The sequence below is a fragment of the Camellia sinensis genome, chromosome 9 (genome assembly GCF_055761805.1).
Source record: "Camellia sinensis isolate YWXY chromosome 9, ASM5576180v1, whole genome shotgun sequence".
Lineage (NCBI taxonomy): Eukaryota > Viridiplantae > Streptophyta > Magnoliopsida > Ericales > Theaceae > Camellia > Camellia sinensis.
In genome coordinates, this window is record NC_138969.1 from 177925537 (window position 1) to 177951804 (window position 26268).

General features: G+C 31.4%; 2 protein-coding genes across 3 annotated transcripts; both read left to right on the forward strand.

Moving 5' to 3' along the window:
- Nucleotides 1-596: 596 nt before the first annotated feature.
- On the forward strand, nt 597-5301 carry LOC145798871 (chaperonin CPN60-like 2, mitochondrial). The gene is made up of 4 exons (XM_082888109.1): nt 597-687; nt 2930-3011; nt 3481-3576; nt 3646-5301. The coding sequence occupies exons 2-4, from the start codon at nt 3000-3002 to the stop codon at nt 3802-3804; spliced, it is 267 nt and encodes an 88-aa protein (XP_082744235.1). The 5' UTR covers nt 597-687; nt 2930-2999; the 3' UTR covers nt 3805-5301.
- Nucleotides 5302-5351: 50 nt separating this feature from the next.
- On the forward strand, nt 5352-10301 carry LOC145788865 (protein disulfide-isomerase-like). Of its 2 annotated transcripts, XM_082889646.1 has the most exons (6): nt 5352-5874; nt 6029-6063; nt 6290-6402; nt 6588-6633; nt 6954-7036; nt 10062-10301. In XM_082889646.1, the coding sequence occupies exons 1-6, from the start codon at nt 5828-5830 to the stop codon at nt 10098-10100; spliced, it is 363 nt and encodes a 120-aa protein (XP_082745772.1). In that variant the 5' UTR covers nt 5352-5827; the 3' UTR covers nt 10101-10301. The 2 variants fall into 2 exon arrangements, with proteins under 2 accessions (XP_082745772.1, XP_082745773.1); XM_082889647.1 differs by lacking the exon at nt 6954-7036.
- The last annotated feature ends 15967 nt before the right edge of the window (nt 10302-26268 follow it).

Below are 26268 nucleotides of genomic sequence, written 5' to 3' on the forward strand. Positions count from 1 at the left end.
TTCCTCTTTCTCTACCCCTCTCTCTATTCGGGTCTCTCGTTTCTCATTCTCTACCCTTACTCTGTCTTCAGACGCGTTTGGGTCAAGATGAGATTAAATCCATTCCATTCATTGCTTCTAACATTTCTATAACCTCTCTACTTTGAAGGTTCCATGAACAACTTGAATGATTTTAATTTGGGAAAAAAATATGAAAAATATAATGATTATCATGTTCGATATTCTGATTATGATATTCATATTATAACCAATCACTACTAAAAAAACAGTTAAAGATCACACTTTGACAAATGAAAATATCTCACTTTTATTAAAAGTGTGATAAAAAATTAGATTAATATTTTAATCACACTTGATTTGATTAAGTATGATAATATTTATTTTTTATATCACTTTTCAATTATGATTATTTATATTTTTTTAATCACACTTTCTAGTTAATATGGGATTATATTTATTTTTTATATTACTTTTCAATTAAGTATCATTATATATTTTTTAGATTTATTCTCTGTATGCATGATACATACACAAAGAACAAACCAAACAACAGAGCATCGTTTGGTCTCCTTCTCATATCGCTCATCGTCCTTCTCATCGACAGTGATCACCGTCCCTCCCTATGTCTCACCGTCTTATTGCCACAGTCGGTACACCGTCTCGCCTCCCATCGATTTTGATTCAGGGGTCTCTCTCTCTCTCTCTCTCTCTCTCTCTCTCTCTCTCTCTATTTCCCCATTTCACTCTAGCTCTAGGGTTTTTACTTTGTTTTTGATGCTATAGAATCTTGATTTCTGTGAAATGAATAAATGTGTTTTGATTTTTGTTCTAGATTTAGGGGTTTTTTTCTATGCAGAGGCTTGATCTGTTCTGTATGTTGTATGATTCGTACTGTATGCTGTATGATTCTTGTAATATTGATTAGAGGAATTCATCTACTTCTAATTTGAGTTTCTTAAGGTGGTCCAATGCGTTCTCACCATTCCAATGTTATGGTTTCTTGTGATATAAAGGTAATTGCCCTGGTTGATATAATTAGATTTGAATCAAATAATATATACATGAATGTAAGGCAAGTATATGGGATGAAATATAACACACTAATACATACAAGCATGGTAAGGCAAGTAAACCACATTTGGCATGCTTTTAAGCACTCAGGAACACTTGACACAAAAAAGTAACATATTTTTAGATTAGTATAGGAGCCAAAGGATTGGATCGGTAAAAATACTTTTGACCTTTTTAGGTTCTGAAAATTAACAGAAATATAGAATAATAAGTTTACTTTCATTTCCAATTTCAGAATTTGCATAACCTAACTAGAATTTTTATCAATAGGCCACACACCATATTCTGTCCAGATTTAACACACTATTAGGAAAATGAGCGTTTCTCTCAATCTACCCAATAACTTTTACTCAAATAAATTTTGTTGGAAAGAGGACTAAAAATGCTAAGTTTTGACATAAGAACCAACCTAAGATGATTTTTCTAGATTTCTATTTTTTTTTTTTTAAATACACGAAGTGGACTGTTTTCTGGAAACACAGGGCTAGATTGTTTAAAAAAATTGTTTAGACTATAAAACGTCTAATTAGGGGCTACAAAAAATGTCACATGCTCTAAATACCTCAAAGATCATCCCCTACATTCAGTTTTGAAAAAGAAGTAAGTTTGATATTTTTCCAAGAGTGATAAAGTTGCAGCAGTCATGAAATCAGCAGAAAATACAAGGTAGCATCACTTATTCATACTAACACCTAAATTTACACCCCATTTCCAAGCATACCAACATTTCATACATACACGGGACATGCTAGGAGGTAGATTAAGAAGAGTAAGCAGGATTAGAGAAGAGAAGAGGGGTGTGTAATTTACTATGAAGCTAGCTTTCAAGTTCTACTTCCTTACTCTCTCTCTCTCTCTCTCTCTCTCTCTCTTCTTTCTTTTTTTTCTTTTAAGTCTCAAACTCTCTACTCCTGTTGCTTCAGCAGCTCACAAACGAGGATGAGGGGCTAAAAGAGGTGAAAATATATATACATAATATAGACTGAAAAATTAGAACTATAGGGTTGCATGTTTGGCCCCTCTTTGCAAAAGAAGTGTGGTGTTCTGGTGAGATTCCCACAAGTTACAAGGGAATAAAGGAGCATGGGAGTTACAAGGAACTGATGGAGCATGGATTTGCCACCCCTTCCCCAAAGAATCAAATTAGACACACTTAAGGGATTTATAGCATATATTAAATCATATAATAAATAACTGGTACAAAATTAAATATATATATATACAAAATAAGTGTAAGGATGCCAAATGAAATTTTGTAACCAAAAATATTTATTATTAGTATATAATTAATGAATGTAGAATTCTATTTTGTGAGAAAGCGAAAATTCAAAGGTTTAACTGAAATAATTACTAATAATATATTACAAAAATTAGGGTCACTACAATCTGTGTCTAGTTTAGCCTTTAATATTGATGGACAGTTGCTTGCATCTTGAAGTTTTGATGGACTTGTTAAAATCTGGGACATAAATTCTGGGAATCTTAAGTGTATGCTTGATGGTCCTAATGGGGCATTGAGGTGAGATTTTATGACTACTCTTAGTGTTTTTTGTCACATAGTTAATGTATGAAGATTGAGTATGAACTATCTGCCTACACAGTGGGTCACGTGGCATCCAAAAGGACATTTGGTCTTGGCTAGTTCGGAGGATTCCACTGTTTGGATGTGGAATGCTGACAAAAGTGCCTATCTTAATCTGTTTTCAGTCATGCTAGTAGTGTGACTTGTGGTGATTTTACACTTGATGGCACTATCCTACTTTTGGTGACAACAAAATAGAAATTGTATATTTAAGGATTTTCATTCAGAAACTAAATTTTATCTATGCCTGTGTGTTTTACTTCCTGGTAACTTTAGGTAACAATTTGTACTGGTTTTAATGATGCAACTTTGAGAATATGGAATCCAAAAAGTGGTGAAAACATCCATGTGGTTAGAGGTATGCACTTGTTTCCTTTTAAAGATTTATGTTTTGTTTTGTCCTGTGCAGGTACTATTTAGCATTCATTTTTTGTGCTAAATACATAATAGTGTAATTCCATGCTTGATGTGCTGCAACATATCTTTTTTGTGGAAATTTGAATGGTCGTAGTAGGAAGTGCTTGAAGTTAATAGGGAAGATGGGCCTTATCCTCCCTAATACCCATGGTCAACACACGATGTTTATAGTTTAAAACTTCCATTTCATGGGAGAAATCTATTTCCTAACCATTAATTTGAGCACTAAATATTGATAATAATTTTTTTTCTTGGATTTGATTTTAATTAGAGTTATGGTTTTTACTAAAGAAATGTTCTCAAGTACTTAATTGAAGAGACATAGAATTCCCATGTTATCATGTAGGGTCTTAAAGCCATTGATTTGCATAGAAAAATGTTAACGAGATACTATTTATATATTTGAATAGCTAAGGGCCGCCATTAAGAAGAGTACTGCTATTTTTGACAAAGAGAAAGCACATAAGCGATTGTCAAAGCTATCTGGCGGTGTTACTGTTTTCAAGGTAAATATTTACTGAATTTCTACTGTTGCACGTATTTTAATGACTTCATTGCAAGTCTTATTCTTTCAGGTTAGAAAGGCTGGCAAGGCAGAAGTTGGAGAAAGGAAAGATCGGGTTACAGATGCTTTAAAAGCAACAAGAGCAGATGTGGAAAAGGGAATTGTTCCAGGCAAGTTTGTCTTTTTCATTTTTGATGGCCAATTACATTTCATTTTTGGAGTAAGATGATCTTAGTTTGGGTTATGATGCTGCCAAGGGTTTGTTTCTCTAGATGCTACTTAATAATCCTTTCATCCTCATAATTCTGTTAAATTGAACTGAACTTTGCCAACCAAAATCTTGAATCATTTGACATAGTGAAATCTTGATGCATTTGTTGCCTGAATTTGATAGAAATTTTCCAGTCCAAAGATTAGCAACCTACTTGATGTGATACTCAGAATTTCTTATATTCTCTATCTTCTTTTTTCCAAGCTTCCAAACAGCATTATGGTCATGTCAAGAAAACTAGTTAGTTGGTCTAAACTTAGCAAATCCTAAAGGTTGTTCTAATTATGTTTCTTTCCTTTGTATTTAGATGGCTTGTTTGATTTTTGTAATTTCCTTGCTGAAATCTTCATTGACATTGCCATAAGCATCTAGGTTATAAGTATTGTAATTGAAACTTGTCATGTAGACAGATTTTCATAGCAGTGCTCATTCTATTTTTTTGCTATTAGTGGATGCAAAACTTATTCCTTGTGAAACAGTATCCATACACATTCCCCACAACTAGACAACATCTATTTTCAAGGCAAGAAGGAACACCCCCTCACAAATTCACATATAGTTTTTTTAAGACAAAAAATACACAAATTATGAGAGCATAATATCTCACAAATAAGAACTCCAAACCTAATTAAAATGCATAAACATCAGTTGCAAATCAAATAACAAATTATGACATGATGTTTGAACTTTATACTAGATTGACCAACTTTGTGAAATGAAAAATTGCAAAGAACCATGGGGTCATTTGTGTTCCTCTCCCAGGACAAGTGAGCTTACTTTATCACTAGTTGAGGACAGAAGCGTTGAAAAGTGGTTTTTCCCCCCACTCACTATATTTAAGCCATAATTGGCTCTTATTTTGGTTTTATAACTTTAAAATATCTGGCCGTGCACTAAAGATTTTTATTTTGGATTTGTTAATTCTATATATATATATATATATAATATCTATATGGTAATCCAAACATTTTATACTAGTAACAATCAAAATGGTTCTTCCTTTTGTGTTGATGTAGGAGATGAAGAGTCAGTGTGATAAGAAAATGTCTGACTTTATCTTTTCTACTAGAATAGTCTCTACAAACAGTAAATTTATTCATATGCTTCTAGCGCTCTCTGAATTAATTTGTGTTTTCATTTTTTAGGTCAGAAATTGCTTGGAAAGATGCAAAATATGGTCAAAGAATTCAAGAACTTTGTGCTTCAAGTTTTTTCATTTTTTAATATATGTAATCATAGTTAAAAACTTTTTATTAATTCCTTTGTATATACTTTTAAACATTTAACTTTCATTTATGAAATATATAACGTTATTACATTCAATATGTGGTTGTGATTCAAATGATAGTATATATTGTGTATTGCATTCTTCAAGTACGCGTACAAAAATAATATTGATTATTCTTCAAATACGCCGAACCCCTTTTTTTATCACACGCATTAACTGTGATGAGAAATGCATATAATGTGCGATCTTATCTCATTATTAATTACACTTAAAATCTGTGATATAAATGTTTATTATCACAGGTTTTATTAGTTATTAATCACACTTAAAAGATGTGATCTAAATGCTATTAATCATACTTAAAAGATGTGATCTAAATATTTATTATCACATGCAAAATGTGTGATGGAATCATCTTTTAATGACACTTAAAACGTGTGATTAAAAATGATCCTTTTTAATCACACTCTCAAAGATCACATTTTGACAAAACTTAAAATGTGTGATTAAATAACATACATTACGCATAAAAGGTGTGATCTATTTATAATTTTGTAGTAGTGAATATAATCATTGAATTGAATGGATTGTTGTTGATTCTACACACTATAAAGTCTCATGATATTCTGATTGTGTTTGCTAGGTGCTTGATAAAATGCCACAATGGCTAGGTTTTTTCTTTATTGTTTTGTTTTTTTGTTCTTTTTTTTTTTTTTTTGGTTGGAGAAATTGGTTCAATCTTAGATCTCTCCCATGGAGTTTGTGGCTTGTCGTAGTAAATTACTTCAACCCAAAGGCAGGTATGTCAGTGTTGTGTTAATTAAATCCTTTTAATGAGTATGACTTTCCATATAGGTTGTATATATTACTGAATTTATTTTAATTTTCTTAATAATAAATCTTTTTCAACTACTATATAGTTATAAATAATGATTAATTTATTGTTGCTGACAGCCTTCAGGACAATGTTTTCAACTCTGGGGAAAATGGTATGTATTAACTGTAGTTTTTTCAACATTTTATTTGTTCGTATCCATATTAGTAACTTGGGATTGGTGTTTGGCCTTTTATGTGGTCCTTATGTCAATTAGAATTCTGGATTGTTTTTTTATAATTGATTTAGAGCTCAGAAACCAAGAAAAATTTATTAGATCTTAATGATTGTCATGTTATCAATCAATTCATGTTGATATGTGGTTAGGTTTTGTTACACAGTTCCTTTGGAATTTTATGCACCCTGGTGCGGTCATTGCAAAAACTTGGCTCCAATCTTGGATGAAGTTGCTGTTTCATTTGAAAGTGATGCTGATGTTGGCATTGCAAAGATTGTAAGATCTAAAACCCAAACTAGCTAAAGACTACTTGAAGAGATTTGTTGCTTTGTCAGTATAGACGGTTATTTTCTGCAAATATTGTGCACTTGAATTATGTTTCAATATTACTCTCAAAGTACCTTTCCTTTAATGTTATTTCTGCCTTGCAAATTGAAATTGTTTTCTTCCGTCATTTCTAGGTTGCAGGTTCATGTACTGTTCATCTATGGCTTCTAAAACTGAAGAGTAAAATTCTTTTCCTTCAGGCTTTTACAACAATATATAGTAAAAATTGTTTTTAATTAATCTTAGCTTGATATTTTGGCTCATCTATGTTGGTTTATTTCTCATCCATATATAGAAGCTTTTTGATTATTGAAATTTTTTTGGGTGTGTAGTATTTGCTCTCTCTCTCTTTGGTCCTAAAAGTTGTGGACAGAATTGTACAACATTGTTACTACACATGAATTAGCTCAATCTCAGTTCTTTATGCTCAACCTTAATCCTCTTTCACTTTCCTTCATTTCTTTTGCTCTCCTCTCTCTCTCTCTCTCTCTCTCTCACGGCATTCCTTCTGCCTCTTCCCCAAGCGCTGCTCCTCCCTAGGGCTCACCATAGTTGTACTTTAGAAGAATCTGGTTTGTTTAAGGTATGAATCTTTCAATTTTTTTTTTTCTCTATATCTAAAGAATCTTCTGATTAAACTCTGAAACACCTACTTCTTAATTGTTTAACACTGAAACACCTACTTCCCATTGATTTAACATTGAAACATCTACTTTCTCATGGATTTATGTCATTTTTTCATGGAATTAGGATTTATTTGATTTAACACATATTTTCTCATGAATTTAGGGCATTTTAATTCGATTTAACACTCAAACATCTACTTTCTCATGGATTTAGGGTATTTTCTCATGGAATTAGGGTTTATTTGATTTAACACTAATATTTTCTCATGGATTTAGGGTATTTTAATTTGATTTAACATTCATTCTCATGGATTAAGGGCTTACTGAAACAATTGATTTCTTATGGATTAAGGGCTTTTACCCTAAGTTTTCTTTTCTTTTTAAAATTGAGAACTCATCTAGACTCATTCCATATGATAAATTTGAGGTTTAATAGTCACACCATCAACTAGTGCGCAAATAGAAGAAGATTCGAACTAGAAACATACTCACTTACCAACTCACTTAATTGTACTTTAAGGGGACTGTAATTTAAATGAATTTTTAGGAGTACTTACATAATTTTGTGGTGTATTTAGAGGCTTGTACATGAATCATTCAAGTAACATATGTGAGAAATGGTCTAGGCTGCAGTTGATATTGCTCTGTTCTGAGCTTGTGGCCTAGGCTGCAGCCACTGTGGCTTGGGCTGTGGCCTGGTGTTTTGTTGCAGTTGAGTCTGCAACCTGGTCTCTGCTTGTTCCAGCTCACTTTCATATGAGTTTCCTTTGTCAAACAAGTCATATGTATGCCAACATTGACACATCTGCTATTGTCTGTGTTAGATATGATTTGGATTTTAATTTGGATAAGCTTTCTTTGTTTTGTTTTTTTATGTGTGTGTGTGCGAGGCATATGCCTATCTAGTCATTTTTCCACATTTAAAAGCACAAAAAATACATTTTTTATAGTAGATTATTATTTGGTTGAAATTTTTATGTATCTAATTTATAATCAAATATTATATCGCTATAAAATAGATAAATGACTTGGCATTCCATAAACCAAATGGTCAGATAGTCACTATTGACAACTACTAAGACTTCTGAACATGGCATCCAAAGAAAACCAATTATGCATAAGCAAAAGCTATCTCAAAGGGGCCCATAAGCAATCTTCTTTTCCCAATTTTATTTGACAGATTAATATAAATATTTTAAAAACCAATATTTGAGATGATTAAACAAAAGATAATAATAAAGTCGGCAAAGTACCTGTACTGTATTTAGACCAGAAAATGGACATTTTAGCTGCTATGGAGGACTCTGAGGATCAAGCTGCCCACTGCAATAACTGGAAGGAGCAGCAGAGAGTTCCTGCCTTCCTTTCCACTCCTCACCAGGCTTGAGTGTTGTTGCTTTTTCCACCGCAGCAGTCTCCATGCACAGCATGTGCTTATAAATGTGTAAACTATATATTTTGTGTGTCGCTCACGTCTTGTCTCCAGATATATATACATATATATATATATATATATTTAAAATTTTTAAATTTACTGTGTCGGTGTCCATGTCGGGTCATGTGTCCATGTTCATGCTTCTTAGGCAACGATTGATGATCTCAGAGAGTGCACTGCCTAGTTGTTGAAGTATCAATTCTAGACCACCAAAATTTTAACTATTGTTGAAGGTTTATAAATGAGAAGTTATGCTTGTATTGACTATTATGTTGTCTTAATTCCTAGATTTATGTTTGCTGGCCTTTGCTGAGGCATTCTTAACTACACCATTTGCTTCAATTGAAAATTTTTGACCGAGAAAAAGTAAAGCAAAGAGAATAGTGTTACAATTACAAATTTTATTGTTTGTTTACTTTTCTCAGATGAATACTCAGATATTATTAGCAAGTAGATATCTTACAGAATTCATCTATGACCCCTTGTGATTCATTTTGTGTGGGGATTGGATTATCCCTTGCCTTTGCATTGTGGCAGGTTTTAGATTTATTAACTTACCTTTGTATACTGAAAGATATTTTTAAGAATTTTGTGATTCGAGGAAGTGTGAGAATAGATTATAGTGGAAAAAGTATTTGATTTTGACAAAAAAAAATAGCTTATATTATCATTACGGAAGTAATCTAAAGTTTTCAGATCATTAGTTATTTTCAAAAAAATTTGTAAATCAATTCAAAAGGATTTATTTTAAAAGCTTCGAAGAAGTTGAAAGTCCCTGTATGTTTTTTGTAATTATGGTAAGATTTGGCTGGTTTAACTAGTTTGATGAACTGTGGTTGGTGCTTGATGTATTTTTGGTAAGAACTTTAATATGCACGCATTGTTGACAAGATGCTGCACCTACGGACATATTATGGCATGTTTGCTTCTAATACATCCCCTCATTCACAATGCTTTCAATTGTGACCTGAAAAACAGACGGAGCCTGTAGCACATTTTGAATCAGTTGTGGCTATAGTGCTTAATGTACTTTGTCAAATTATAGGCAGTATTGGAGCAATTTCAAGGTCTAGGAGTACGAATTCAATTAGCTTGCAATTTTCTATCATTTATAGGAGTGGTATTCAAGTGCATATTTGTTAAGTCATATTGGGCATTGCAGTGATTTTAAATGATTTGAGGCAACTACGCTCAATTACATTGGGATTCAAAATCATTTTGTGAAACATAAAGGGCACTTGTATATTTGAATATGTGCAAAATACTACCATGTTTTTCTTTTTTATTTGTTCTCTATTACAAACATCATGTCCGGTCTCGTGGCTGTGAGATACATTAAAACTACCCACTAGCTGCTTGTAATACGTCTCATCAACTAAGTCTCTATTTCCGTGTTGCTTTATCATCAAGGATCACCTCAACTCTTTGAAGTTTTGAATTGTTATATGCATTTCTACTAAATTGGTTTATAAAATAAAATTATTTATATATGAGTTTAGATGTAATTGATAATATATTAATGTTTGCCTTGTTTATTTTCTTTGCAGATTGGTTTTGATGACGTTCGGAAGCATACTTGCAAATGAAGATCAATTGTTGAATTTTTTTCCCTAAACTGATGCTTAGTTGTAGTTGCAAATCAAGATTGAGTATTGATTTTTTTTTGTGGACTCCACGTTAGTTCATTTTGGGATTTGCTTTGATGGTTTTTTTGTGATACTTAATGGATTATTAGTAAAGTTGTTTGATGGATATATTTTGATTTATAATATAAATGGTTTAGTGAATTTTTTTGTGGAGTGATGTATAATAGCTAGTGGATTTCTTAGTACAATTAAAGGCTATTGGGATATGAGCAGGGATATTTATGAAATAATAATTTAAATTGAATATAAAATATGGAACAAGTTTAGTGACGAATTTGTTTTGTCATTTGTACTTGTTATTATGACAAAGTGATTATTCGTCACTAATAAACTTTTTTGTGACAATTTACTGCAGTTTATATATGAAAGTTTTTATTTATTTGTTGTTTGGTGACTAAAAATTTCATCACGTATATATATATTTGTCACGAAATATATTTCGTCACCCATGTATGACTTTTGAAGACGAAAAATTTCGTCACTTTTACATCTTATTGTGACGAAATTATTTCCTCATCAATGATCAACATGCGTGACAAATTTATTCGTCAACTAAAGTTATAAATATGGTACTGAATAACTATTTGGTGACGAAAATGAGAATTTTTGGCGACAAAATGTTGTTTTATTGGTGACAAAAAATTATGACTTTTGAAGACGAAAAATTTCGTCATCTTTACATCTTATTGTGACGAAATTATTTCCTCATCAATGATCAACATGCGTGTCAAATTTATTCGTCAACTAAAGTTATAAATATGGTACTGAATAACTATTTGGTGATGAAAATGAGAATTTTTGGCGACAAAATGTTGTTTTATTGGTGACAAAAAATTATGACTTTTGAAGACGAAAAATTTCGTCATCTTTATATCTTATTGTGACGAAATTATTTCCTCATCAATGATCAACATGCGTGACAAATTTATTCGTCAACTAAAGTTATAAATATGGTACTGAATAACTATTTGGTGACGAAAATGAGAATTTTTGGCGACAAAATGTTGTTTTATTGGTGACAAAAAATTTCGTCACTGAAGTAATTTCATTGGTGACGAAATTATTTTTCGTCACGTTGGTTTTTAGTGACAAACATTCAATGACGAAACTGGTGACGAAAATATTTCCTCACAAATATCTATAGTGACGAAATTAGCTCTTTGAAGACAAAAAAATTTCGTCATTCAAGACCCAACTTGTTGTAGTGAATGTATTATTAATATAATATACGTTGTATAGGAATATATTACTATAGTATAGTATGTAGGAATATATTATAGAAACACTTTCGGCCTGTCCCTGCTTTCGGCCGCCCACCTCCTTTCCTTTCGGCTACTTTTCTTTATTATAGTAAATAACATCATAATAATGTTTGTACTCAGCTCCTATATAATGGAGCCTTCATTTGGTTTCTGATCAGAGTGTAAATAATATACAGGTCCCTTTCAATATCACTCTCTCTCAACTTTGTTTTACAGAGAGAACAGACAGGAGAGTGTTGAGGTTGGATTGGTATGGGCTGTTGGGAGTGTAAGTTGTTGTGTTTGGGCATTCAGTATAAAGGTAAGTTGGGGTTGCTTTGGTTGTTGTGAGGCTAAGCAAGCAAATTAGAATGGGAAGGAACATAATGGTGATCGGACTCTTCATCAGTGGGAAACTTTTTTGGGTTCAACACAATTTATCAAAATCAGATGTAGATATATATTGTGAGGAGATAGAGTGGTTGAGATGGCAACTAAACCGTTGACATTGCTGTAAAGGAAATGCCGCTGGTTTTTGTGGAAAATCTATACTATATATATAACTAAATGTAGTTGTTTTGTCAAAAGCCTCCAAATATTTATTCTTAAATTCTCATAATTTTAAAACACTTTCTTTCTTACGTGGCAATCTTCTTTGATTGCCTTTTATGTTTTCTATTTTTCTTCATTTTTTATTTGTTTGATTAATTAAAATTAAAATTAATTTCATTACTTATGGATAAAGATTTGAATTTCAAAATTCCTCCATATAGATAAACATATAAAAACTGAAAATTAATTTTATAATCTACAGATAAAGATAAAAAATAAACAATTAATTTAAAAAAAAAATTAATTTCATAACTTATAGATAATTTAAAATTTCTTCCCATAAATAAACAAAAAAAAGTTGATAAATAACTTATAAAAATTAATTTCATGGCCTACAAATAAAGATAAAGATTAAATAATTAATTTTTTTTTTTTAAAAAAAAAACAAAATTACTCTCTTTTTTTTCCCCCATCATTTCATACCTTAATTAATTTCATTATAGATAAACATATAAAATTCATAAATAATTTATGAAAATTTATTTCATGACTTATAGATAAAGATAAAAATTTTGAAAATTATTTTTAAAAAATAATTTCGTGACTTATAGATAAATAAACATATGAAAATTGATAAATAATTTATAAAGATTAATTTCGTGGCCTACAGATAAAGATAAAGATTAAATAATTGATTTTCAAAAAATTAAAATAATAAAATTTAGATAAAGATATGATTTGTTAATCTATATATCTATCAAAAACATATATATCTAAATCTTTATTTTGATTTACTCATTTTTTTTTCTCCTATCACATATTATTTTTTTATTTTAAATTTTTTTACCTTATGAAATGCTCTTATCTATAACTTCTTATATCTTATTAAATTCTTAACCTTCTCTTGATAATTTTTGTTATTCGTTATTATCTACCAAATGATAAAGATTATAAAAAAAAAAAAAATTATCGCTCTGAATGAGAATAGTATTAATAATGAAATAATAAAGGCTACATAGGAGAAGGTAGCACAAAAATCTCACAAAATTAATTTTCTTCACTATATTTATAAAAGGTAATAATTTGAGATTCTTTCTATTAGTTATTAAAAATAATTTGCATTAGATCATTGTTATGTTTTTTTATTTTTATTTTTTTATAAGGCTGTTATTCGTTATAGTATTTCTTCAATCCCATTTCTAAATTCTCTCTTTGAAATTTTTGTTTTTTCAATAATTAAGTTTAGAATCAATTTCGTATCAAATTTGTTTTCTTGATCCTTATTTTATTGAAGGATCGAGACGAATAAAACTTTCATATAATATATGAAATTAAAGCCCATATGATTTAATTCAATGTTCATGACTCTATTTGTATTTGATCATTTTTTCGTTGAGTAACCGATATAATTTTTTTTTGGATATATAATGATTAAAGCTATCATTTCTTATATTTTTTCAAGTACAATTCAAATAACTTTTTATCATTTTTTTTATAAATAAAATAGATTAAAACTATTCTCTTATATAATTTTTATAATACTATGACATTCTTATCTTGATTAATTTTTTTAAAATGACGTAGGAATTATGCAAGTATTATTCAAATTATGAAGAATGATTTATACTTTGATATTGTTGGACAATCTTCACTGTATTTAAAAAGATTTAATTCTGTTGTGTACAAAACAACAACAAGAATAAAAGGAAATAAAGAAAAGGAGAGAATTTGTTTGATTACAAAAATCAAACTCGAAATAAAAATAAATAAATAAAAACAGATTTTATTTTGTTACAAAAACAAAATTAAAATCTGATTTAAATAAATAAAAACAACACTGAAAGTAATTAAATAACTTACTTGATTTAATTTCTTCGAATTGTTTTTCTGATCAAGTCCAGTGTTTAACACTGTGTCCTTAAGACAGATTCGTCCTCTCCACGGTGCTTTCAGAATTCGGACGTCTATCTCCCAGGATGAAATGATCTTCCACAAACAATAGCAGCACTACTAATTGTTTGCCTTACGAACACACTAAGTGTTTACACTCTTTCTTTTGAAAATAAAATGCAGCAAGATGAAGAATAGAAAACAGAAGTGAAATACGAAATTTCTGAATGCAAACATCAAATGAGGGTGGTCCTATTTATAGATGTGAAGGTGGCTCTTCATTTTGAATTAAACAGGTATGTAGCTCTTGGTTTTGAATTGAACAGGTATCATACCTGTTGGGTTTTGAATTCAAACAGATAGCAAAACGGGAAGGGCCCTGTTTGGGTGTGCATTAATTCCAAAACAGTTTATTTCTGTTTGAAACCGGGAAGGGCCCTGTTTGGGTGTGCACTAATTCCAAAACAGTTTATTTCTGTTTTGAAACCGGGAAGGGCCCTGTTTGGATGAACAAATAATCCAAACCAATTTAATTTGAATTATGGATTTTATTTTAATAAAAAATAAAATTAAATTCAAATGTTTTTGGCCCAAAAAGATTAGAAGCCCAACCCAACCACACACCACGCACCCGCGCCCAAGCCCAGCCCGCCCGACCGACCGGACGGACGGCGGCGGCGGCGCGCGCGCGCGTGTGGTGATTTTTGGGTCCAATGGGTCTAGCCCATTTTGCCCATAACCTCTCCCTCTAAAACACTTGGGTACCCCTTGGGGCACACCCCAAGTATCACACCCTAAGCCTTATAAACCCTTTCAAAACCTCCCACCAAATCAATGTGGGACAAGCCAATTTACAACCTTAAGAAATTTCCACCAAAACTCCATTTCCATGGAGCACACTTTGGCTTCAATTTCCCATTCACTCGATAATGGTTTTGAGCAACCAAATATACCACGTGAATCACAACGCGGCATAGAACGCGTTACCACTTTGACCCGAGTAAAACGACACTCGGGGCCCACCTAAAAAATAGACCGAACTTGAGGAAAAATTAACCATTTCCAACAATCCCCCACATGAATGGAATTTGATGACAACGGAAATGCAACAATATGCAGACTTAACGAAAGAGCATAAGTCGAAAATATCTTGCATCAGGATAGGTAGTTTTCGGCTTTGAACCTTCCCTAGTGATAACCTATCGGACTTACTGGCTAACCAATGGACGCGATGCCTTGAATTGTTCAGCCGTTTGTGTAAGCCAAGACAATAGATTTCACACAAAATATCTTCTAACACATCGTGGTTCTCACTGTTGTGTTCATTTTGGCCTTGAACGCGCCTGGTTTTCATAAGTGTTTCTAGAGAATTTAGCCTTTGTATTCTCATAGAACCGGCCCCAGTTCAACACTCATATAGGTGATTCTTATTGTGAGTATCTCTTTATACTCGTCTTGATTTTATGCCTTAATCAAGATATAAGTAATCATTAAAAGCAAAGCTTATCCTTATACCCCTGCAGACAACATATGTTGCAGATATCACTCTCACCATAGGAATGGGTAGGAATTTTAATCCCTTGGTGATTTCTGGCGAGCCATACATAACTTAGTTGTCCCTTTGAACTTAGTTCTTGGGATCTCCAGTCATATAAGTAGGGTTACCATTATGACGACTCTTATGTAATAGGCTTTAATCCCATCCCCTTCGATGAACTATACACTAGCTCTTTTGTCAAACCTTTTGTTAACGGATCCGCAATATTCTCTTTAGATTTTATATAATCTATTGAGATTATTCCGTTTGACAACAATTGCCTTACGGTATTATGTCGACGACGAATATGTCGTGACTTACCGTTATACATGTGATTCTGTGCCCTGCCTATTGCAGATTGACTATCACAATGAATGCAAATAGCTGGCACAGGTTTTGGCCACATTGGAATGTCTTCTAAGAAGTGACGAAGCCATTCTGCTTCTTCACCTGCTTTGTCTAAAGCAATGAACTCGGATTCCATTGTGGATCGTGCGATGCACGTTTGTTTCGTGGACTTCCAAGAAACAGCAGCGCCTCCTAGAGTAAAGACATATCCACTAGTGGATTTTGAATCTTTAGTATCCGATATCCAATTGGCATCACAATAACCTTCGAGTACTGCTGGATATCGAGTAAAGTTCAAACCATGATCACGAGTAAATCTTAGATATCTAAGAACTCGAATGATCGCTTTCCAATGGTCTTCTCCAGGGTTACTAGTGTACCTACTCAATTTACTGATAGCATAAGCTATATCAGGACGAGTACAATTCATTAGGTACATTAGGCTTCCAATGATTTGGGAGTATTTTAACTGAGACACTGCATCACCTTTATTTTTTGATAAATAAAGACTGATGTCTACAGGTGTTCTAGCTAAATTCAAATCATCCTTGATAAATTTATCAAGAATTTTCTCAATATAATGAGATTGAGATAATGCATATCCGTCAGATGTTTTAGTAATTTTCATTCCTAATATAACATCTGCGACCCCCATATCTTTCATATCAAATCTTTTGTTAAGCATCTGTTTAGTTGATTTGATCATGTTTTGACTGCTTCCAATGATAAGCATGTCGTCCACATAAAGACAAACTATGACATATCCTTGGTCAGTGTTTTTAACATAGACGCATTTGTCACATTCGTTTATCTTAAACCCATTAGTAAGCATTGCATGATCAAATTTTTCATGCCATTGCTTAGGTGCTTGTTTTAATCCATAAAGGGATTTTACAAGTCGACAAACTTTCTTTTCTTGCCCTGATACTACAAACCCTTCGGGTTGTTCCATATAGATCTCTTCATTTAGATCACCGTTTAAGAAAGCTGTCTTAACATCCATCTGATGTATTTCTAAATTAAACAACGCTGCTATAGAAATAAGCATGCGAATGGATGTTATTCTTGTCACAGGGGAATATGTGTCAAAATAGTCCAGACCTTCCTTTTGTCTGTAACCTTTAACAACAAGTCTTGCTTTATACTTGTCAATTGAACCATCTGCTTTCATTTTTCTCTTGAATATCCATTTATATCCAAGAGGTTTAGAACCTGGTGGAAGATCCACCAATTCCCAAGTATGATTTTGCATAATGGATTCAATTTCATTATTAACAGCCTCTTTCCACAAAGGTGCTTCAGGACCTGTCATTGCTGCCTTAAAGCTTTGAGGTTCATTTTCTAACAAGTATGTCAGAAAATCTGGACCAAAGGATTTTGATGTTCTCGCTCTTTTACTTCGTCTTGGTTCATCATTAGTTAAATCCTGTTGGTCGAGACTATTACTAGTCTCTTGTGTTTGATTGTCATTAGTCTCTTGACTTTGTGTACAATCATAAGTTCTTTTCTGTGAACTTAATTCCTGTCCTTTCTTGTAAGGAAAGACATGTTCAAAAAACACAGCATTCCTTGACTCTATAATAGTGTTCACATTTATATCAGGTATATCTGATTTATAAGTCAGAAACCGATATGCACTACTATTCTGAGCATAACCAATAAACACACAATCTACTGTTTTTGGTCCAATTTTAGTCTTTTTAGGAACAGGTACTTCAACTTTTGCCAAACACCCCCACACTTTTAAGTATTTGTAGGAAGGTGGTCGACCTTTCCACAATTCATAAGGAATGCTTTTGGTTTTCTTGTGGGGTATTCTATTAAGAACATAATTAGCAGACAATATTGCTTCCCCCCACAAGTTCTGTGGTAAGCCTGAACTTAGTAACATGGCATTCATCATTTCTTTTAGAGTTCTATTCTTCCTTTCAGCAATTCCATTTTGCTGTGGAGAATAAGGGGCTGTAGTTTGGTGAATAATGCCATGTTGTGCACAAAATTCATTTAATGGTGCATCATATTCACCACCCCTATCACTTCTAACCATTTTAATGGTTTTACCAAGTTGATTTTCAACTTCTGTTTTGTAGAGTTTAAACATTTCTAAGGCTTCATCTTTACTTCTAAGTAAATAAACATAACAATATCTTGTGCAATCATCGATAAATGTTATGAAATACTTTTTGCCACCTCTAGTTTGAATAAACTTTAAATCACATACATCAGTGTGAATTAATTCTAGAGGTTCGGTTTTTCTTTCAACCGATTTAAATGGAGCCTTAGTTAGTTTCGCTTCTACACAAATTTCACATTTATGATTAGGATTAATTTCAAACTTTGGTATATAATCTAAACCAATTAATCTACGCAAAGCATCAAAATTCACATGTCCTAATCTACCATGCCATAAATTTGACTCAAGAATATAAACAAAAGATGTGTTATTTTTATTCATAGCAACTTTCGGTACAACTGTCATTACATTTAACTTAAAGAGACCATCACTCATGTATCCCTTACCAACATACATACCACTCTTTGTTAATACAAACTTATCAGACTCAAAAACAAGCCTAAAACCATTTTTACTTAACAAAGACCCAGAAACTAAATTCTTCCGGATGTCAGGTACATGTAGTACGTTGTTGAGGGTCAGTTCTTTCCCTGATGTCATCTTCAAGATTACTTTCCCTTGTCCAGCCACAGCAGAAGTAAAAGAATTTCCCATGAAAAGTTGTTCACCATTTGCAGCCTCATTGTAGGTAGTGAACATCTTCTTGTCCGCACATATGTGACGAGTTGCTCCAGTGTCAACCCACCACTCTTTGGGATTTCCAACCAAGTTAGCCTCAGACACCACAGCAGAAAGGTTGATGTCATTCACTCCGTCAGAGATGTAATCCAATTCTGTTACATTGGCCTGATTGGTGGTCTTCTTACTTGTACTTCCATGATTCTTTTTAGGGCGGCGGCAGTCAGAAGCTCGATGTCCAGTTTTGCCACAGTTATAGCATTTTCCTTTGAACTTCTTGCTACTATCGCCTTGTTTAGGACCATCTCCAGTAAACTTTCTCTTTTTGTTATGTGGTTTATGAACTTGTTCAACCACATTTGTCTTGGACTCAATGGGATTTTTCCCATTCCTCTTTTCAGCCTTTCGGTTATCTTCTTCAATTCTTAACCTTACAATCAATTCATCCATAGTCATCTCTTTGCGTTTATGTTTTAAATAATTTTTGAAATCTTTCCAAGCCGGTGGTAACTTTTCCACTAAAGCTGCGACTTGGAATGACTCGCTAAGAGACATACCTTCTGAATGAATATCATGCAAAATTATTTGAAAACTTTGAACTTGAGATATTACCGTTTGGGAGTCTACCATAACAAAGTCCAGAAATTTACCGACGACAAATTTCTTCGTGCCGGCATCTTCTGTCTTGTATTTCTTCTCCAAAGAATCCCACAATTCTTTTGCTGTTTTCAGAGGACTGTATACATTATACAGCATATTGTCAAGGCCATTTAGGATGTAGTTTCTGCACAGGAAATCTGAATGTTTCCAAGCATCTACAGCGGCAACAACTTGCCGATCACTTTCACCCTCTTTAAGTGCTGGAGCCTCTTCATGGAGAAACCGGGCCAAATTAAGAGTTGTAAGATAGAACAGCATCTTCTGCTGCCATCTCTTAAACTCGGTACCGTTAAATTTTTCCGGTTTTTCTCCATGATTGATTGGTACATGAACATGGTTCTGGATAGGGACCGATGTAGGTGTAACAATAGGAGTACCACTGCCAGATGCAGTTTCAGTTGTAGTAGCCATAATCTCTGATTACAAAAATCAGAAAATATTAAAACACAAATTAATTTTCTAGTTACTAAAACCAGAAAATAATTATAACAACAAAATAATTTTATTTTCCTTGTTACTAAAACTTGAAAAATAAAATATCACAAGAATTTTCTGTAATACCAAATAATATTCTGAATTGTTAATGACACCAGTATCGTACTACTAGTAGTTGTCAAAGAAAAGAGACAGTATATTACTACTATCTGTCAAATAGCATAAATCACTATTTGTTTTTCCAACCAGAATATTAATTTGAAAACACAGAAAATTAAATACAATGAAGATACCCAAAAAGGAATCTGTCTTAAGATTGTTGGACAACCTTCACTGTATTTAAAAAGATTTAATTCTGTTGTGTACAAAACAACAACAAGAATAAAAGGAAATAAAGAAAAGGAGAGAATTTGTTTGATTACAAAAATCAAACTCGAAATAAAAATAAATAAATAAAAACAGATTTTATTTTGTTACAAAAACAAAATTAAAATCTGATTTAAATAAATAAAAACAACACTGAAAGTAATTAAATAACTTACTTGATTTAATTTCTTCGAATTGTTTTTCTGATCAAGTCCAGTGTTTAACACTGTGTCCTTAAGACAGATTCGTCCTCTCCACGGTGCTTTCAGAATTCGGACGTCTATCTCCCAGGATGAAATGATCTTCCACAAACAATAGCAGCACTACTAATTGTTTGCCTTACGAACACACTAAGTGTTTACACTCTTTCTTTTGAAAATAAAATGCAGCAAGATGAAGAATAGAAAACAGAAGTGAAATACGAAATTTCTGAATGCAAACATCAAATGAGGGTGGTCCTATTTATAGATGTGAAGGTGGCTCTTCATTTTGAATTAAACAGGTATGTAGCTCTTGGTTTTGAATTGAACAGGTATCATACCTGTTGGGTTTTGAATTCAAACAGATAGCAAAACGGGAAGGGCCCTGTTTGGGTGTGCATTAATTCCAAAACAGTTTATTTCTGTTTGAAACCGGGAAGGGCCCTGTTTGGGTGTGCACTAATTCCAAAACAGTTTATTTCTGTTTTGAAACCGGGAAGGGCCCTGTTTGGATGAACAAATAATCCAAACCAATTTAATTTGAATTATGGATTTTATTTTAATAAAAAATAAAATTAAATTCAAATGTTTTTGGCCCAAAAAGATTAGAAGCCCAACCCAACCACACACCACGCACCCGCGCCCAAGCCCAGCCCGCCCGACCGACCGACCGGACGGACGGCGGCGGCGGCGCGCGCGCGCGTGTGGTGATTTTTGGGTCCAATGGGTCTAGCCCATTTTGCCCATAACCTCTCCCTCTAAAACACTTGGGTACCCTTTGGGGCACACCCCAAGTATCACACCCTAAGCCTTATAAACCCTTTCAAAACCTCCCACCAAATCAATGTGGGACAAGCCAATTTACAACCTTAAGAAATTTCCACCAAAACTCCATTTCCATGGAGCACACTTTGGCTTCAATTTCCCATTCACTCGATAATGGTTTTGAGCAACCAAATATACCACGTGAATCACAACGCGGCATAGAACGCGTTACCACTTTGACCCGAGTAAAACGACACTCGGGGCCCACCTAAAAAATAGACCGAACTTGAGGAAAAATTAACCATTTCCAACAGATATGATATGAGTGTGTCATTGATAAAGGAAATCAAAGATAGAGAGTTGCTAATATAATCAATTAATGATTTGTTTGAGAAGTTCTTTTTATAAGCAAGACAACAAACTTAGATTAAATTTTTTAAAAAATTACTTATAAATTATAATTAAAAGTTGATATTTATTCATAATTTGATCCCACAATAATAATATACACCACTGATTTAAGAGTTCAAGTAAATTTATGATAACTTTTCTGAGTTTATAAAATTTCTCCCTTTTAATGTTTTGTTTAGTTTGATACAAGTTATTTATGTTATCAAGTAATTGTGATACTATTATTCTCAACAATTTTTATAATTAATAATTTCTTATGCATATCAAATTTTATTATAAAATTTTGTGGGTTAATTATTGTTAACATCTACCTAGATGGCTTAATATTATGGCTTGTCGCTATTAAGATATAATTTAAGATTAAGATGATTTATTTATCAAACAAAATATATATAGTCTATTTTTCCATGCATCGCACGGGTTACCGCTAGTTTGGAGAGAGACAAGATTGTGACTGATATGGAGTTGAACTTTGACCGAAAATTATTAGAGAAGTGATATTATAGTGAATATTGCAAATAATTGATATTTTTACAAAATATTTATAAATTCATGAAAGAATTTAGGGCGATTAACTAATAAATCTTATATTTTGGATTTGTAATTCATATAGTCTATATTTTTTTTGTAATTCATTTAGTCTTTTTTGATGTGTAATGACTCATTTACCCACCACATTGGAGTGTCACATTTGAAAAAACTATACTAGGAAATTTTTAGTGTCACATCATATTTGCTACGTTAGGAGTGTCACATTTGAAAGAAATGCACTAATTTTTTTTTAATTTTTTTATAGTGTCATCATACCTGTCATGTTAGAGTGTCACATGTCAAGTTTGGAAAAAGTACATTAATTAATTTTTAATTTTTTTTTTGGAGTATTACATCATATTTGCTACGCTATCACATTTGGAAAACGTACATTAATAAGTTTTTAGTTTTTTTGGAGTATCACATCATATTCGGCACGTTGTCACATTTGAAAAAAATACACTAACGAGATTTTAATTTTTTTTGGAGTGTTACATCATACCCGTCACATTATCATATTTGGGTCATATTGTCACATTTAGAAAAAGTACACTAATAAGTTTTTAATTTTTTAGAATGCCACATCATACTCACCACATTGTCACATTTGAAACAAGTACATTAAGAAATTTTAAATTTTTTTGGAGTGTCACATTATACCCGTCACATTGTCATATTTGGAAGAAGTACACTAAGGAGTTTATAGTTTATAGTTTATTTATTTATTTATTTATTTTCAGTAAAAGATTAGAGTGTCACATCATATCCACCATGTTATTATATTTGAGAAAAGTACATTAAGCCTTCGTTTGGGAAGTGGGTTGGCTTTTTGATTTTTTGACTATTTTAGCTTAGGCTAAAAAGTTTGCTTTGGGAAGGACTTTTTAACTTTTTTTTTTGTGAGAGAAGAGTGTAATAATTATGGATTTAATGTAATATTTTGTTTGTTGGGACTAAAATAGCCTATTTTGTCTCTTGTGGCTAAAATAGCCAAAAAAAGACTCGTTTAGCTCTTCCCAAACGAAGCTTAAGAGTGTCACATAATACCTGTCACGTTAGAGTGTCACAATAATACCTGCCACATTGGAGTGTCACATCATACCTGTTACATTAATAAAAGGGTATAGTTCTCCACCAAAATACTATCAAAATTAAAAATAGGACCCCATGGAAAGAAACTCTTCACTAATAGGACTCAACCAATCAATAGAAAAAACTTTGGACTAATTGGAGTACTTGTTTGTGGTATGAGATTTATTGATAAATATCTCAAAATTTATAAGTTTAATTATTAAATTTGATAAACTTTTCCACCCATTTGCCATTTTTTTTTTTTTTTTTTTTTTTTGTGAAACTTGTACTGAAGTAAAATTTTCTCATATTTTTATTAAATAAAAAAGAGAAAATTACAAGTTACTGATCATTTTTCAAAATGATTACAGATTTATGAAAAAAAATTATAATTATAATTATTAAAATTTATAAAATTTACCATGAATTTGTAATTATTTGTTAAAAATACCATTGATTTGTTATTTTCCTAATAAAAATGTACAAAGCATATAAACTAGATCATTCACTATTTTTCAACTAATTAACAAAGTTGGTATTGTTTAGTAAAATTTTCTAGAACATTAATAAATAATTCACATAATACTCTTGCATAGTTTTACTATATAATTACAAAAAATTACAAATCAGTAAAACTATAAGAAAATATTTATATTTTATAATGATGTAAATTTTATGTGTATTTAGTGCAAGGTCTTCCTATGTTGCAATAATTAAAAAATATATATTTATATTTTATAATGATGTAAATTTTATGTGTATTTAGTGCAAGCTATGTTGCAATAATTAAAATAAATAAATAAATAAAATCTATCTATCTATAATGCAATTATTTACTCACTGTGCCACTAATTCGCATTTTCTTTAAATAATTAGCCCATGTGGATAATTATTGTACGGAACTTGGAACTACGACTATGGTTGGCCTAGGCTACCATGGTGTTTTGAGATATAGCTTAAAAGTTATTTTTTTTAAAATTTTTTTAAAGAAAATGTATAAAAAAATAGAGAGTTAATATGATTTAAAAAAATCAAATAGTCAAAAATTGACTTTTAACCCGATGCCAAAATAGAATCAGGATCCCTTCTTTACATTTTCTACTTGCAAGCCCATTGGGTCCACTATTAAGCCCAATTTTTATAATCCGAACCGTTCATATTTTAAGATTTGTTCAGTATATCATACCTGTAAAAAATCAGGTTGATCGGATATCAGAAAGTATGTGTTCGGAAAACTCGAACTAAAAACTATTTTTTTAAAGAATTTAATAAATAGTTTTCCAAACACATACTTTTTGATATTCGATCAACTTGATTTTTTACAAGTATGATATACTGAACAAATCTTAAAATAAAAACGGTTCGGATTATCAAAATTAGGCCTAAAAGTGAGCCCAATGGGCTTGCAAGTAAAAAATACAATGAGGAAATGCAATAAGGAGATCCTGATTCGCCAAAATAGGCCTCAATCTACTTTTATAAAAGGTTTGGTATTGATATAGAATAAAAATTGAATTTTTTAATTTTGGAATTCTAAAGAGAGTTCTAGTGATGTGACAAGAAATAGGGCCTACATATGATATGATGTGTGTGCCTATGTTTTTGTTTTTTTTTTTTTTTTCTCTTCCTACATCACTAAAGTTTTTTTTAGAGTTTCAAAATTAGAGCTCTCTATCATTGTTGATTAACGTATGACTCAGCTGGAATGACTTTTTTGACGTGTTTATTAATTATTATTATTTTTTTATATTGGATTTATTAATTAGTTGAGTTTGGGAATATGCCATATGATCCGCCTGGTGCATTATATATATAATTTGCTTTATTTTATTTTATTTATTTTTAGATAAAGAAGAAGCAATTAAAAAGAAAAATACTTAGGTTATAAAATTGAATATTAACTTTATGTGCAAACTCAATTACAAAATGATTAATGATTAGTTTTATAATTTCTTTTAGGGTTAATTACACAAATGGTTCTAAAGTATTCGTTTTGTTACGCCTTAGTTCCCAAACTTTTTATTGTTTTACATTGATCTCTAAAATACATGATTTGTTATACTTTGGTACTTGACAACTGTAGCTTTCAAAAATAGTATACAAGAAGAGGTATTTTCATAATTTTATCCAAAAAAAAAAAAAAATGCAGCAAAATTGAAAATGGAGATCAAAATATAAAAAAGTGCATACTTTGGAGACTAATTAAAACAAAGTTAGAGAAAAATGTTTCACTAATTTTCTCTAGAGGAGTGATGGAGACCCCCTCCAATCACCACCCCCACCCCCCTCATACACGTAGCGGGTGGTGATTGGAAGACAAGGGAAAAAAAAAAAATCCAACCAATGAGAGAGAGAGAGACGGTCAAAGGGGGTGAGAAAAAAAAAGGGATCTTAGACATTTTTCTTTTCTCTATTTATAAACACCAAAACCAAACTTTTTATTATTGCATTTTTGGAAACAAAAACACCAGTAAAAAATAGCCTTCTAGTAGTTTGTTCGCTTCATAAGTTTTATTTTTTAGGATAAATTACAAACACACCTTTTGAAATTTATTTAAATGACAAATTACCCTTTGTAATTCTAAAAATTACATTATGTCCCTTAAGGTTTCTAATTTCATAACAAATAGGTCATTTTATTAATAAATCATCAAGTTAATTAACAGTTTTTAATAATGTTAAAATTTTATTTCAATTAATAATTCAAATAATTTTATTATTGTATAGGTGAATAGTTAGAAATTTTACTTTTTCAATTAATTTTGATAAATAAAAAATTCTAACAGGGAAGTATTTATAATTTTTTAAATAATAAAAAATAATTTGTATTTTAAATAAATTTTAAAAAATATATTTATAATTTATCCTATTTTTTATATACATACTTATTTTTTTCAAAGTCAAAATAAATAAATAAGTGACCATTTGTTTACCATTAACATGTTGCATTAATGGAGCCTCTGAGTCAAAACTAATAAACATACGTTTGGAAGTTCTTTGTTCTTTCAGTAATGTTAAGTATTATGAAAAAAAATTTATGAAAATAATTATGAAAATTTTATAATTTTTAAATTACACTTAGAATAAAATATCACACATTAATTAAGGTAATTTAAAGACTATAAATTTTTTATAATCACTTACATAAATTTTTTTTCATGATCTCTAACTTTTTTTTCCTGTGCTTGTGTTTGGCAAGGGCTTTTTCAGGCTTTTTTGGCTATTTTAGCCACAAAAAACAAAATAGGCTATTTTAGCCATAACAAACAAAACATCACATCCAACCTATAATCATTACATTCTTCTCTCACAAAAAAAGTCAAAAAAGCCAAAAAGCCAAAAAGCCCTT

Excerpts from the sequence above, each read along its gene's own strand:
- LOC145798871 (XM_082888109.1), top strand. Across the intron at positions 3,577-3,645 it reads GCGGTGTTACTGTTTTCAAG|GTTAGAAAGGCTGGCAAGGC; the intron begins GTAAATATTTAC and ends TTATTCTTTCAG.
- LOC145788865 (XM_082889646.1), top strand. The coding sequence starts at position 5,828 with ATGGAGTTTGTGGCTTGTCGTAGTAAATTACTTCAACCCAAAGGCAG. Across the intron at positions 5,875-6,028 it reads TTACTTCAACCCAAAGGCAG|CCTTCAGGACAATGTTTTCA; the intron begins GTATGTCAGTGT and ends TGTTGCTGACAG. Across the intron at positions 6,064-6,289 it reads TTTCAACTCTGGGGAAAATG|TTCCTTTGGAATTTTATGCA; the intron begins GTATGTATTAAC and ends TTTGTTACACAG.